Raw genomic sequence first — 16,789 nt, 5'->3', positions numbered from 1 at the left:
GGCCTGCTGACCTTGTGAGACAGAGCCCATAGAATGCCTAAACCATCATACCTACCTGAAAAAAAAAACCCAGAGACGTAATAGCCAGAATCCATTTCTTCCATGTAAAGGCCCAACTGATGCGCTACTCAAGACAACACCCTGCACTCCCAGACCCCTTTACAGGAATCGCACTATACGCAGACTTATGCTTAAGCTACCATGACGGAAAGACAACTTGGTGCCCATTACAAAAATCCTGCAAAACCATAAAATCTTATACAAGTGGGGTTTCCGGCCAAGCTACTGGCAGAAATGCACAGCTTACATACAAGCGTTACTAACCTCATTAGGGTGCCTTAAAAACCTGAAATCCTGTCTGGTTTGCCACAGTCTGTTAACACCTAAGATATTGACCATTGTTCAGCTGATACAAGTTCTGTTTCTTTCCCCACTTTCATATACGTGATGTATCCCACATTCTGTTCTCTACAACAGTTGAATCCTACAATTTCCAGTTTCCTGACTATCCCAGTTTGGATTAGTCTTTTCACGCCATGTTCCTTAATGGTTATACCAGATAATTCTCTTCAGCACATGCAGTCTCAGCATTGAAGTTTCATCGCTTATCATTCCGAATTCTACCACTGGATGGCGACAAAGCACTTTTTGCCACTCAAAATGAATCTTGACCACATCAATACTGGGCACATTCTCCCCCTTCCTTCCCAGACCAATGTTCAGCTTTCAGCACTCTCGCACAGTCAAGAATTGCACGGTCATCCAATGCTATACCCAAATGACTTTCATTTTGTTCGCACAAATAGAGCTTTGTTTTGGTAGGTTTTATTCACAGCTTTTTTTTGCGATATAAGCGAAAAGCAGAAATTTGGGAAAAAATATATTTTCTTTATTGAAAATGTTCTATTTTAAAAGAAATCCAATAAAATCTAATTTTGTCATAAATTTAAGCCAAAATGTATTCTGCTACATGTTTTTGGTAAAAAAAAAAAAAAAAAATCCTGTTAAGTGTATAATAATTTGTTTGTGTGATCACAGACATATGTATGCAAATGATCATGTACAGATGTGCGCAGGTTATCATGGACATGCGATTTTACTGTTATATGTGGGGGGACCTGTGTTTTAGAGACGTGTTTTGGGCAAGTGTTTTTACTGTGTGGTGACACTAGACTAGTGATCAGCGAGTCAAAAGCTGTAAAAAAACAGCTCATACTCCCTGATCACCAGCCGGCTGCAGAGCTCCGCTTTCCTCAGCGACAACTTCCATGTGAGGAGAGGAGAGCCGATTGCCTAGCAACCGGCTGTTTACATCACATGATGGCCGTGATTGGACACGGCCGTTATGTGATCAGGAGGGCCAATCAGAGCCCTCCTGTCGTTCCAAGATGCGCCGTGTCCGGGTGAAAACGAGAGCATCAGGGCTGCGCGGGAATGTCCACTCAGGAGAGAGTGCCCACCCGGCCGTACATATGCAGTGGCCGGATGGGAAGTGGTTAAAATAATGACAAATGTGAAAGGCCTGAATAGCCCATACAAGCCAAAGAGCTCTCTGGAAAACAGCAATGGACCCCGACATGCTGTGACTGGTGTGCACAAATTTAAAAGAAGAAAAAAAAAAGACACAGGACATATTGCTTTTTTTTTTTTCACAGTGCGGCTTATTGCGACGCACTTCCCCCTCTGAGAAAGCAATCTCAACCACTTTGCTGTTACAGCATTCAGACACTTCTGTGGGGGGGGGGGGGGGGGACACTATGGTGGGGGTTGCAAAGGACACTACTGATACCCCCTGATATACACCAATACTTGACATTTAGGAAACTAGCTTTGTGAGCCGACAGCTCAAGTTGTACACTGACTAAAAAGGTTATGGAGGAATCCATTTTTTGTTTGTTTTTTCTTCTTTCAGCCCGTTGAATTCACTTCAAGATGTAAAATAACTACATTTCTTTCTAGACTCCATCTGCACATCTACTCCTCAACTACTTCACTCACTACCAAATGACCGGCTGACATATACATAGGTTGAATGCCAACCAGTTTTGATTGAACTGGTAGATGCTGTCCGGCATTGGCCTGTGTGTACAGGGCTTGATTGTCATCCGCTTCATTGAACGGTAAACATCTTTGGAGGGATCTAGGCACATAAGTCATATTTGGCTCATTCTAAGTTAGGATCGTAGGGCTACCAAGTGAAAAAATAAAAATATGGATTTTTAAAGGGACTATCTTTAAGGATACATCCACCCACCTTGTCTTCTGAACTTAAAGTTGATCTGAGGACTTTTTTTAAAGTCTAGCAGGGCCATCCACAGCCACCTTAAACATTCCCTTCAACAGAGATCCTGAACCCCCCTTTGTATACATCCCACCTCAAAAACTGCAAAAAGGATGGGTGGTGGGGAGTTGGCCTGACACTATCTGAGCAGATCTAGAAGTGGCCACTGGGGTGTAGGCGCCGGCATAAGGAACCAATGCAAGCTTGATAGTCATCAACTTCAGAATGAAAACTGGCGATTATCTCTGTAAGGGCCTGTTCACACTAGATGCACTCCAGTACATTTTTCTGCAAAATGTGTAGACAGTTTGTTATATGGCTTCCAAGGGCACAGTTCACACCAGTACAGTTTTCATTTTTTTACTGCACTGGAACGCATCAAAAATGCACCAAAATGCATTACAGCAAAATAAACCCATGGGAAAAAGTTTGTGGTGTGAACTGTAAGCAAAAATAAATGCATCTGGAACGCACATGGAGTGCGTTTTTGTAGTGTTAACCAGCCCCAAAGGAGGAAGAATTTAGAATGCACTGCAGTTTTTATACATGTGGATAGATTTTATTTACAAATTCTGCAGGAGTTACAGTCCTCCTTTTGGCTAGCCCCAACGGCACCTTTCCTGTACTCCAAACAAGAAAATAGACACCTGCTAGTCATGAAGCACAGAATTAAAAATGGAGACACCATGGCTGCCCCGTGCTGAGATGAAGTGGTCTGCACATACAGATGCACATTATCCTTTTGGATGCCAGATAGTCAACATATTGTCCAACTCCAGATATTAGCTCGATGTTCTATATTTTGAAACTTACTACTGTAAGAAGTAGCCACCTCTAAGTCATCATTACTATGACTGACAACAAATATTTCACATGGTGGTGGCGTACCAGATACATTTTGCATACAAATCTGCAACCAATAGATAAGCATATCTGATGCTGTTGTTACATGGTAAACCAAAGTGAATGATGAAATATTCAGATGTGAAGTACCTTATCAAATCCTTGTTCTTCTAATTTGCCACCAAGAACTTCTCCAATACCGGCCAGTGCTGTGATTGGCTTATCACCCATAGGCTCAGACACAAAGTCCCGATGCTTCTGGGAAGTGTGCGACATCTTTGCTGTAGAAACAACAAGCAATAAAGATTGAGTAGTTGGCCACTTTGGCAAAGCAATGTTTCAGACTCAGATATTGCATGTGAGAATTTGGCAAGATCGGCATTACGTAGAGGCTCATTAACAGATAACAGGAAATGCACCCAACTAGTCTTTGGAAGATGTTGGAAAGTGAGATGTCAGTTTCCTGAATCTAATCTTTAAGCGCAGATGGTGAGATCTGGGCACTAACTTTCTCAGAGATAACCACTTGTGGCAGGTATGAGGGGCATGGTGTATTTCTTCTAAAGAAAATGCAATGAGAAGAGTGGGTACATCCACTCTGTGCCTGGAGAAGCAAAACATCAAGGTGGGTGGAAACTAGGGTGTGGCGATCTCACCACTAGTGTTACCAAGATATGTAAAAAATAGGGTGACCAAGTCCACAAGAATCCATAACCAATTGAAGCTTCTGGTGGAAAGCCCCTATAAAAGGCATCCAGAATATTGAGATCTGTGCCATTCTAGAACAGTAAACTGGCACAGCAGCATGTTGGCTAATGTCTCTTGCTGCCAAGCAGACTTGTCTTTTGATACAGTATTGGCTTTATGCAATGCCTGGTCTGCCAAGGTTACAAATATAAACCTGCTCCTTGAATTCTTGAGGCTTGAGAAAGAGATTGACCCTCAAAAATGTTGCTCATTTTTTTGGCACAGCAGGCACCGTTTTCCAGCCAAAAGAAAATCAAAGTTTAGCCGCTGATGCCATCCACCTGACAGAAGTGACAGCAGCAAAAACACCTGACCATTTCCCTCTGGCCGGATGTGCACTACCAAAGCAAATGTTACCAGAATTTATTGCACAAGATTCATGTGCTCTTATGGCTTACCACTTCACTTTAGTTGGAGGATGGCCTCCATTTGATTTGAATCTGTCGATTTCAAATAATTTAATCGATGGTAAGGTCTCCTGAGCAGGGGCCTCCTAACTCTTAAGCCTAGTACGCATAGGCCAAATGTCAGGCAGCATCGGCCAGTTCAATAGAAACCATCCAACATTTGGCCTGTGTGAATGGCACCTGGTCCAACAGAAGCTGGGTCCAAAAAAGGTTGGCCGAGAGCACTGACCAGAGTAGAGTGTTCTGGCAAGGGTGTCCCCCTATCAGAACACAACAGCAGGGGAGATCGCTGTACTAACATTGGCTTGTTTGTACAGTGGTTCCAACCCGAGTGGTCAGGTTTTTTCCTTATTCAACCCGCTAAGTTAATGAAAATAAAACTAGCAGTGTGTACGAGGCTTTATTTTTAACTGTATTGTCTCCCTTTATATTGTAAAGAATTGTGCAAAATGTTGGCATTGGCATATAAAACCTGATTATTAATTCCCTTCCTGTGAAACTCTTCTGATCGCATCACACTTGCTGGAAATTGCCACTATCCCAATGCTACATTTTACCAAGTACTGTGTGCTTTTGTTTGGCTGTTTCTTTTGAATCTGTTTACTGCCAGGACAGCTGGTTTCCTTTGAAGCTGCAATCCAGGTTTACTGTGAGTTTAACCACTTCAGCCCCAAAAGATTTGACTGATCAATGACCAGGCCATTTTTAGCGATACACCACTGCGTCTCTAACTTTTTTTTTTCCCCAAAAATAAAGCTTTCTTTTGGTGGTATTTGATCATTTCTGCAGTTTGTCTTTTATTTATAGTGCAAAAAACTAATTTTTTTTTTCCCAAAACACACATTGTACTTTTTGTGATAATAAATATCCCCAATTTTTTGGGGATGAGTATCCATGCCAATCCAAAGCTAAAAAGAGGAATCACCATTGGTAAAACCAGGTGGCGTTTTATTAAATTAAAAATGTGTGCTTACAAGCATAGAATGCACATAAGAAATCCGGCCGTCAAATACTAGTACAACACGCCCGTACAAGCGAGATGTAAAAACAGTGTGGTGACGTCAGCATGTCACTCCTCTCCGTCACTAATCTGACGTCCTGGTGAGCAGTTTTTTTCTTTACAATATATATCATGGTCATTGCAAGTGTGTGTCAGATGGCATTTGTGCAGCATTTTTTTTAATCATAATTTTAGAAAAAAAAATACTCTCCAATGAATTTTAATACAAACAATATATAACCCTTTTTTTTGGCAAAGTATTAAAGATGATGTTATGCCGAGTAAATAGATACCCAACATGCCACGCTATAAATTGCACACACTCGTGGAATGGCAACAAACTGACACTTCTGAATCTCCATCAGCAACACTTTTACAGGTTACCAGCTTAGAGTTACAAAGGAGGCCTAGCACTAGAATTATTGCTCTCGCTATAATGTTCACGTGATACCTCCCATGTGTGGTGTGAACACAGTTTGCAAATAAGGGTGTCCCCTATGTATAAGTTTGCTTCTGTATGTGAGCACTTTAACCGCTGATTTGACAGCAGCATTATGGCTCGGTTACGGTCGCTCGCCCTGCAGGAACGGGAGGACTATGTCCTCTGGCGGCCCGCGATTTCCTTGTACACAGGCAGAAAGGGGAAATGTAAACAAGGCATTTCCTCGTTCCGACAAGAGGCATGACAGGAACATCTCTCTCTCTTCCCCCAGTTCCCAGTTAGAATCACTCATAGGGAACACAGTTGAGCCCTTGATAGCCCCCTAGTGTTAACCCCTTCCCTGCAAGTGGCATTTACACAGTAAATGACAAATCTATTACCCATTTTGTAGACGCTATAATTTTTACGCAAACCAATCAATATACACTTATTGCGATTTTTTTATACCAATATATATATATATATATATATATATATATATATATATATATATATATATATATAAGCCTAAACCAGTGATGGCGAACCTTGACACCCCAGATGTTTTGGAACTACATTTCCCATGATGCCCATGCACTCTGCAGTGTAGATGAGCATCATGGGAAATTTAGTTCCAAAACATCTGGGGTGCCAAAGTTCACCATCACTGGCCTAAACTGATGAGGAAATTTGTTTAAAAAAAACAAAAACAAATGTGGGATATTTATTATAGCAGAAAGTGAAATATTGTTTTTCCAAATTGTCTTTTTTTTTTTTTTTTTTTTAGAGCGCAAAAAATAAAAACCGCAGGGGTGATCAAATGCCACCAAAAGAAAGCTCTATTTGAGGGAAAAAAAAGGGGACGTCAATTTTGTTTGGGTACAGTGTCACACGTGCAATTGTCAGTTAAAGCGACAATACCAAATCGCAAAAATGCTCTGCCGATTAACCACTTCCCGACCGCCGCACGACGATGTACGTCGACAGAATGGCACGGGCAGGCATAAGGGCTTACATGTACGTCCTTGCCTTCCCGCGGGTCGGGGGCCCGATCGGGCCCCCGCCCGGTGCCTGCGGCGGTCGGTATTCGTTCGGGAGCGATCCGGGATGAGGGGGCGGCCATTCATTCATGGCCACCCCCTCGCGTTCGCTCCCGAGGAATAGAAATCCTTCGTCACATCACTTCCTCTCCTGTAATGTAAACACAGGAGAGGAAGTGATGTAATCTCTCCTCCGTGTCGGTATTTTTCGTTCCGACACCGAGGAGAGAGGATCGGTGAGTTGCACCAACACGACACTACACAGTAGAACATGCCAGGCACACTCACACCCCCCCGATCACCCCCCCAATTACCCCTGCCCCCCAGTCACAGTGACACCAATGTAATTTTTTTTTATTTTTTTTTGCATTGGTGTCATTTGTGACTAATAACTGTTAGGGCAGTTAGGGTTAGCCCCCTTTAGTTCTAATGTACCCCCCTAAACCCCCCAATAAAGGTTTAACCCCGTGATCACCCCCCGTCGCCAGTGTCACTAAGGCTGGGTTCACATTGCAGCGGTTTATGAGAACGGATGTGATTCGCACCGCACTGCAGTGCAAATCACATCCGATCTCTGTGCGATTCGAGTTCAGCCATACAGATAGTATGGCTGAATTCGCATCGCACCCGCCGCAAATTCGCACGGGACCCTTTTTTTGGCCCGCAGCAGAATCGGATCGCATGGGTGTTCACACCATGCGATCCGAGTTTGCAGATCGCACTGCGATATGCGAACTGATCTGGGGGTGTCATTAACATTTCACTGACCCTCCCAGCAGTTCGCATAGGGCAGTGTGAACTGCCGCCGGGAGGCATGTGATGCGGGAACCCGCCGCGGATTTGTGGCGTTCCCGCATCGCTCCAGTGTGAACCCAGCCTAATAAGCGATCGTTTTTCTGATCGCTGTATTAGTGTCACAGGTGACGCTAGTTAGGCAGGTAGGTATTTAGGTTCGCCGCAGCTTTTTATAGCGCCAGGGACCCCCATATACTACCGCATAAAGCCCCCTGATTGCCCCCTAGTTAACCCTTTCACCAGTGATCACCATATAACTGTTACAGGTGACGCTGGTTGGTTAGTTATTTTTTTATAGTTTCAGGGCACCCGCCATTTATTACCTAGTCTCACTAGTGTACCCCTAAATTTAGGGGTGTCTACTTTCCAAAATGGGGTCATTTGGGTGGGGGGTTTGTGCCATCTTGGCATTTTATGGCCTTCAAAACTAACGCCCTTAGAAAGCCTGAAGGCGGTGCTTGGTTTTCAGGGCCCCGTACGCGGCTAGGCTCCCAAAAAGTCCCACATATGTGGTATCCCCGTACTCAGGAGAAGCAGCAGAATTTATTTTGGGGTGTCATTTCACATATGCCCATGGCATGCGTGAGCAATATATCATTTAGTGACAACTTTGTGAAAAAAAAAAAAAAAGTTTGTAATTTTCCCGCAACTTGTGGCAAAATATAAAATATTCCATGGACTCAAAATGCCTCTCAGCAAATAGCTTGGGGTGTCTACTTTCTAAAATGGGGTCATTTGTGGGGGTTTTGTGCCATCTTGGCATTTTATGGCCTTCAAAACTGTAATAGGTAGTGAGAAGTGAAATCAAAAATTTACGCCCTTAGAAAGCCTGAAGGCGGTGCTTGGTTTTCGGGGCCCCGTACGCGGCTAGGCTCCCAAAAAGTCCCACATATGTGGTATCCCCGTACTCAGGAGAAGCAGCAGAATTTATTTTGGGGTGTCATTTCACATATGCCCATAGCATGTGTGAGCAATATATCATTTAGTGACAACTTTGTGTAAAAAAAAAATATATATATTTTTTTTGTCATTATTCAATCGCTTGAGGCAAAAAAATAAAATATTCAATGGGCTCAACATGCCACTTATCAATTTCCTTAGGGGGTCTACTTTCCAAAATGGGGTCATTTGGGGGGGTTTTGTACTGCCCTGCCATTTTAGCACCTCAAGAAATGAGATAGGCAGTCTTAAACTAAAAGCTGCGTAAATTCCAGAAAACGTACCTTAGTTTGTAGATGTGACAACTTTTGCGCAAACCAATAAATATACAATTATTGACTTTTTTTTTTACCAAAGACATGTGGCTGAATACATTTTGGCCTAAATGTATGACTAAAATTGAGTTTATTGGATTTTTCTAATAACAAAAAGTAGAAAATATCATTTTTTTCAAAATTTGCGGTCTTTTTACGTTTATATCGCAAAAAATAAAAAAATCGCAGAGGCAATCAAATACCATCAAAAGAAAGCTCTATTTGTGGGAAGAAAAGGACGCAAATTTTGTTTGGGTACAACATTGCATGACCGCGCAATTACCAGTTAAAGCAGCGCAGTGCCAAATTGTAAAAAGACCTCTGGTCATTTACCAGCAAAATGGTCCGGTCTGAAAGTGGTTAAGGGGGTAAAACCTTCCGGGGCTGAAGTGATTTCTTCGTTAGACTTACCGGTGACGGTATTTCTAAGAGCCTTTCAGGACAACCCCGGAGAGAGAGTGTAGATCCACCTTCTCAGGAAGCACATGCCCACTTTAAAAACTCCCCCTCTTCCACCATGGCTTCAGTTATTGTGGTCTTCCAACACTGGAAAACAAAGCACAGAAAACCACACAACCATGATAGAAACTTAATACCACTACTAAGATTAACCTAGGGAGGGAAGTAACGGTTGTCCTGAAAGGTTCTTAGAAATACCATCACCGGTAAGTCCAAGTCTTTCTCGAATCGCCTTTCAGGACAACCCTGGAGAGGATAACCGAGAAACTTACCCTAGGGTGGGACTACTGCCTGTAGTACCTTCCTGCCGAAGGCCTGAACTGCCGCAGACAGTAGATCTAGTCGGTAGTGCTGGAGAAACGTCGAATAACTGGACCAAGTGGCAGCCTTGCAAATCTGTTCAGGCTTCGCACCGGCCCTTTCAGCCCAGGAAACTGCCATAGATCTGGTAGAATGAGCAGCAATACCTGAGGGAGGAATTTCTCCTTTTGCTTTATAGGCTTCTGCTATAGCCAGCTTAAGCCACCTACCCAGCGTGCTTTTTGAAGCTCTCTCCCCCTTGCGTGGTCCCGAGAAGACCACAAAAAGGGCGTTTGATCTTCTAAACGCCTTGGTCATCTTTAGAAATTGCAACAAACATCTTCTCCTCAGGTCTAATGTGTGGAAAGCCTCTTCCCCTGCATTAGCTGGGGTCGCAGAAAAGTAGGCAACACCATTTCCTGTGTCCGATGAAAGGCTGAAGATACTTTGGGTAGAAACGCAGGGTCTGTCTGAAGAGCCACTCTGTCCGCAAATACCTTTAAGAAAGGTTCTGTAACCGCCAAGGCTTGTAGCTCGCTGATTCTCCTGGCTGAGGTGATGGCCACTAGAAAAATAGTCTTGAGAACCACCCTCTGTAGTGAAACGGTACTTCCCTGAAGGTTTCCTCACCATAAAAATATGGAAGTAGAAACCCCTGCCCTCCTGACTTTCTGGAACTTGGATCATGACCTCTTGCTGTATCAGTCATCGCAGAAGCCTTCTCCTGGTCCCTTGGTAGGGCCGTTACATAAAACCTGCTCGGGGGTGGTTCTAAGAACTCCAGCCTGTACCCCTGAGCGATAACGCTTTTCACGAACAGACTTGGAGATAGAGTCCCACTGCTCGTGAAAAGCTGACACTCTCCCTCCCACTGGGGAGAGATTGTCACTTACTTTTAGAAGCCTGATCTGGGGGAGATCTAAAGAGAACGCCGCCCCTACCTCTACCCCTCTGGGAGCCCCACTGGCTCTTACAGTCCTGGTCTTTACTCTTAAGGGACTGTTGTATAGCACGAACATTTTTCTTGACGGTTTGCTTTTTCTTAGCCGGGAAGGCCTTTTTCTTGTCAGCTGTCCCGTCAAGAACCGACTCCAGGCCAGGCACAAAGAGAAGCTCTCCTGAAAAGGGCAAGCTACAGAGCTTAACCTCAGACGCTGTGTCCCCTGACCCCGTTTTCAGCCAGATTGCCCTCCTGGCTGAATTTACTAGAGCCAAAGACCTTGCAGCTAACTGAACAGACTCCGCTGATGCATCTGCCATATACTTGATATCATTCGAGATTAGGGGGAAAAGATTCTAAAAGATCTTTGCAAGACGTACCCGCTTCTACATGACTTTTTAGTTTTTCCACCAGCATTCCAGATTCCTGGCCACCACCGTAACGGCCATAGCCGGTTTAAGACTAACTGATGCTGCATCCCGGGCTTTGAGGATGGAGTCCTCTTTTTCCATTGGATTCTTTAACCACTTGCTTACTGGGCACTTAAACCCCCCTCAGTCCCAGACCAATTTTCAGCTTTCAGTGCTCTCACATTTTGAATGACAATTACTCAGTCATGCAACACTGTAACCACTGTAACTTTTCTTCATACCAATAGAGCTTTCTTTTGGTGGTATTTGATCACCTCTCGGTTTTTTATTTTCTGCGCTATAAATGAAAAAAGACCGAAAATTTTGAAAAAAAATAATTTTTCTTCGTTTCTGTGACAAAATTTAGCAAATTAGCAATTTTTCTTCATAAATTTTGGCCACAATTTATACTACTACACATCTTTGGTAAAAAATAACCCAAATTTTTGCATATTATATGATGTGTGTGAAATTTATAGAGTCTACAAGCTATGGTGCAAATCATAAAGATTTGCAAAGATCACATCTGATGTACTAAGGCCTATCTCCATTCTTGAGACCCTAACAAGCCAGGAAAGTACAAATGCCCCTCAAATGACCCCTTTTTGGAAAGTAGACATTCCAATGTATTTAGTAAGAGGCATGGTGAGTTATTTTAAGTTGTCATTTTTTCCCACAATTCTTTGCAAAATTACGATTTTTTTTCCACAAAACTTTCATTGTAATAGCTTATTTCTCCCACACGGAATGTGCATACCACAAATAACACCCCAAAATACATTCTCCTACTCCTCCTGAGTATAACGATACCACATGTGTGAGACTTTTACACAGCCTGACCACATACAGAGGCCTAACTTTGAAGTAGCACCTTCAGGCATTCTAGGAGCATAAATTACACATTTCATTTCTCAACCACCTATTACAGTTTTGAAGGCCCTGGAACACAAGTGCAATGGAAACGTCCAGAAAATGACCCCATTTTGGAAAGCTAACACCCCAACATATAATCTATGAGGCATAATGAGTCTTTTCAATGGTTCATTTTTTTTCCAGAAGTTTTCGAAAAATGTGGAAAAAAATGAAAACGCATTTTTTTTTTTTACACAAAGTTGTCCGTTTATAAGATATTTCCAACGCATAGCATTTACATAGCAAAAATAACACCCCAAAATACATTCTACTACTCCTCCTGAGTATGGCAATACCACATGTGTGAGACGTTTACACAGCCTGGCCACATACAGAGGCGCAACATGCAAGAAACACCGTCGGCGTTCCAGGGACACATAGCCTGCACATACCAAGGATTACACCCCCAAAATACATTATGCTGAGCAAAGGGTAAAGAAAAGATTACCTGTGGTTTTAGAAGCGCAGTTGTCCACAGGAGGATATCACTGGTCCAGGCAGCAGGCAGGGACTTGGTCAGCAACAGCGAACACAGTTTTTTAGGCAGCAGGCAGGGATACTGTCCATATTACAGTCCAGGGTCAGTGCAGAGATGTCAGCAGTGCCAAAAATATTGGCCCTGGTAGTAGGCAGGTCCTTGTGGTGTGGTCAGTGCGGCATGATGGCAGTAAGTCCTACAGGCAGCAGACAGAAGTAGAGCCTCGTTCAGGACAGAATGGGGATAGGGGTAGAGGCTTCTCCCTCCCAAATCTCTTTGAAGCCTCCGAGTCTCCAGACCCTAATCTAGGAATAAGAAAAGAAAATTGTTTTCTTCTTCCAGAAAAACTATACTGGAGCCCCTCACATATGTGAGACCCCGTGTTGAATCCCACTAGTCCAGTTGCAGAATACAAGATCAGTCCAAGAGGCAGGCAAATATCGTGGTCAAACAGTCCAAGGTCAGTTCCAGATCAGGCAGATATATGTACAGAATCGTTAGACAGAAGCATGGTCGAATAACAGTCCAGGGTCAGTTCCAGATCAGGCAGCCGTATGTACAGAATCGGCAGGCATAAGAGTGGTCAAATAACAAGCCAGGGTCAGTTACAGAGCAGGCAGTGGCATAAGGGGTGTGAAGGTGTATGAAGGCAGGAACTGAGGATTATGTTTACCATACGTCGCTAAAAATTTATTGAAGTATGGTAACGCCGAAAACAGTCGCCTATACAGAGGCCTGGTTGGGAAGGACATTGTGCACAATAATAAGATGTGTCTCTTCTGACTCCTGCTCTGGTACACACCTTACATCTTTTTTGGCGTCTTTTGCCTGTTGGTTTGGGGGGGATTTTATCGGGAAAGTGGCGCTCGGAGAGTCGACTAACAACGTCTGATCGGATATTTTCTGGTGGGCCGTTTGGGAAAATAAGGGCAGTGAAAACTTCCTCCTGGTAGCCAAAGAAACGTTTGGGGTTTTGGGTGGCGGTGCGGTAAATGACATAGGAATTATAAATGGGCAATTGAAAAAAATGAATTGCTACTTTTTTGTACCATTGGTATGTCCGTCTTGTGACAAGATATGGTTCCATCATTTTGTCGTTGAAGTCGACTCCTCCCATGAACAAATTGTATTCGGAAATGCATTTGGGTTTCTTTACGGGGCCATTCCTTCTGGGGATTTCCACGAAGGTATCGTTGTGGATAGAAGATAACTGTCAGGGAACTCACCATACGTATGCCCGTCCCCGTATAGCGACAGTTTCCCTTCGTTCCAGGCGGCATGCACGGTGTCCCCGTCAGAGGCGTACGAATTCCAGGACGAACGGACGTATGCTAATCCGAACACGTGGACGTACGCCAATCCGAACACGCGAAGACACCCGCGCAAACTGAACGGATGTACGTATTCACGCACGGACGGCCACTTCCACCAATCCTGGCTCACTCCCCTCTATATAAACAGGATCCTGGCCTGACATCAGTGCTGGATCGTCTTCAGCTACTCCTGTAGACCTGATCGTTGCTCCTGTGACCTTGCTCCTGTGACCTTGCTCCTGTGACCCTTGTTCCTGTGACCCGTTCCTTGGATACCCTGTGCTACTATCTCCTGGACTACCTTTGACCCCGGCTTGGACTTCGACTTTGGCTTGTCTCCTGAATCTGTACCTCGTTTGCTTGCACGTTGCCAGACCCTTGCTTGTTCCTGATTACGCACCTGCCTCCTGTTATTGTACCGCATTGCCTACCAGTTGCCGACCTTGCCTGTTACAGACACGCAGTGCTTCCTGCACACCTGCTGATCTTCCGGTGCCTACCTACGTGACCAGTCAACATCTCTTCTACCGTGAGGACCCAGCATCTCCAAGGTCTGCTCATTCCACCTTCAGGCACCTGCACCCTTTCGTGTCCTCACGCTCCCTGTCCCCATCCTCAGGGGCGTGGAGACCGGAACCGTACGAGAGGCCACCCTCAGCAGTCTGACTCCACTGTAAGGTACGTGACAGTACGATCCAGCCAGAAACATGGAGTCAGACAGGGGGGCCTCACCTTTGGAAGCTCTGTGCCAACAAATCTCTGCCCTTACCCAAGCAGTTCAAGGCCTGCAGGATGGTTACCATCAACTCGAGCAGAGGGTGGAGACATTAACTCCAAACACTACTGCCTCCCAAGGGGCTACAGCATCTCGGTCCGCCAGTCCGGCAACCCCAGCATCCATGCCTGCAATAGTGGTGCCATCCCCGGAGCCTCGAGTTCCTACTCCAGAGCGATTTTCCGGAGATCGCAGCAAATTCCGTGCTTTTCGTAATGCATGCCAACTATACTTCCTGCTACAGCCTCGCACCTTCTCCTTGGAAAGCACAAAAGTAGGGTTCATCGTCTCCTTGCTTCTGGGGGAACCTCAGACCTGGGCCCATCGCCTCTTGGAACAGGCCACCCCTTTACTTGATACCATGGACTCTTTTCTGGATGAGATGGCTAAATTATACGATGATCCTCAGCGTGCCACAACTGCTGAGGCCAGTCTCCATGCCCTGCGACAGGGTCGTAGACCTGTAGAGGATTATGTGACGGACTTTAGGCGGTGGAGTTCTGACACTCAATGGAACGACGCCGCCCTATGTTACCAATTCCGCATCGGATTGTCCGAATCATTAAAAGACGAGTTGGCCCGTATCGAAGTTCCCAGTTCTTTGGAAGACCTCATACAGGTATCGATCCAAATTGACCGCCGTCTTAGGGAACGGAGGTCTGAAAGAGTTGGCCAGTTTCGCCCCACTTGGATGTTACCCAAGGCTCCGAATTATCCTCCTGCTTCCACACCTGCTCCCATTTCCGAAGCTCCAGAGCCAATGCAATTAGGGCTACTTCGCTCACCATTGTCTCCTGAAGAGAAGCTACGCCGGCGCCAGAATAACCTTTGCCTTTACTGCGGGGAAACTGGTCACTATGCGAATACATGTCCAAATAAGATTCGTAAGTTCAAAGACTCACCTCTTGTATCCAATGCATTACCTCTGACAAAATCAATTCATATAGCTGTTCCCTTTTCCTTACAGCTTCCAGGAGGAACACTCCAGGTCCAAGCTATAATTGATTCGGGCGCCTGTAGTTGCTTCATTGACCATACTCTCATTCTACAACACAACATTCCATTGGTACCCAAGCAACGCCAACTTTCTATAAGGTTAGCAGATGGATCCAACATCAGATCAGGTCCTATTACCCATGAGACTCAGCCACTACTTGCCAACATTCTATCCGATCATCAAGAATTAATCTGCCTGGATGTAATTTCTTCACCACTCTTCCCAATTATTTTAGGAATGCCATGGCTACAAGCCCATAATCCCCAAATAAACTGGATAACCGGTGAGGTCGTGTTTCGATCCACTTACTGCCTCCAAAATTGTGTCAGGACCTCAAACCACCTGGTTCCGGTCATTGCCTGTTCGGGTTCTACATCTGAGCTCCAGAGGTTGGTCCCAGTCACATACCACAGATTCCTGGACGTGTTTGACAAAAGAAAGGCAGACACACTCCCTCCTCATCGGGTCTACGATTGTCCAATCGAGTTACTACCTGGAGCCGAAATTCCATTCGGGAGGATATTCCCTCTATCGGAACCTGAACTCCTGGTCCTCAAAGAATACATCAATGAGAACCTCAAGAAAGGATTTATTCGACATTCCTCTTCCCCAGCCGGTGCTGGAATATTTTTCGTTGAAAAGAAAGATCATTCGCTCCGCCCATGTGTGGATTACAGGGATTTAAATAAAGTGACGATTAAAAATCGCTACCCCCTTCCATTGATTCCAGAATTATTCCAGAGACTTCGATCAGCCAAAATATTTACGAAACTGGATTTACGAGGGGCCTATAATCTAATCAGAATCCGTAAGGGGGACGAATGGAAAACGGCCTTTCGGACACGTTTTGGCCACTTTGAGTACCTGGTCATGCCATTCAGACTCTGCAACGCACCAGCTACTTTTCAACATTTTGTTAATGACATTTTCAGGGACTTTTTGGATTTGTTTGTAATTGTATATTTAGATGACATTTTGGTATTTTCAGACTCTCTAGAAACCCATCGTGACCATGTGAAACAAGTTCTCCTGAGGTTAAGACAACATGGGCTCTACGCCAAGGCCGAGAAGTGCGAATTCGAGCGACGGACCATTCACTTTCTGGGTCTGGTAATATCAACGGAGGGAATAGAGATGGATCCTCAAAAGGTTTCAGCCATTTTATCCTGGCCACCTCCAACTGATAAGAAAGGGGTACAGCGCTTCATTGGAGTCTCTAATTTTTATAGAAAATTTATTAAAAACTTTTCCAGTGTTATAGCTCCCATCACGCAACTCACCAGCAAACAAAACCGCTTCCGATGGTCCATCGAGGCCCAAGCTGCGTTCGACAAACTAAAAGGGCTATTCACGTCGGCCCCAATACTCAAACACCCTGATCCTGCTCTACCTTACACTCTAGAAGTGGACGCTTCAGA

At 44.6% G+C, this 16,789-nt stretch overlaps 1 protein-coding gene across 2 annotated transcripts in view; it reads right to left on the bottom strand.

Moving 5' to 3' along the window:
* LOC143987464 (barrier-to-autointegration factor-like protein) overlaps positions 1 to 16,789 on the bottom strand; it is a 37,772-nt gene that overhangs the window by 9,045 nt on the left and 11,938 nt on the right. For both annotated transcript variants that reach the window (XM_077486190.1, XM_077486191.1), the window contains exon 2: positions 3,275 to 3,405. In XM_077486190.1, the coding sequence (XP_077342316.1) occupies positions 3,275 to 3,400 (126 nt within the window). In that variant the 5' untranslated portion in view covers positions 3,401 to 3,405. The remainder of the gene's footprint in view (positions 1 to 3,274; positions 3,406 to 16,789) is intronic.

The sequence above is a fragment of the Lithobates pipiens genome, unplaced genomic scaffold (genome assembly GCF_037356315.1).
Source record: "Lithobates pipiens isolate NorthernLeopardFrog02 unplaced genomic scaffold, aLitPip1_a1.2 Scaffold_18, whole genome shotgun sequence".
NCBI lineage: Eukaryota > Metazoa > Chordata > Amphibia > Anura > Ranidae > Lithobates > Lithobates pipiens.
This window is presented reverse-complemented; position numbering and strand designations above follow the sequence as displayed.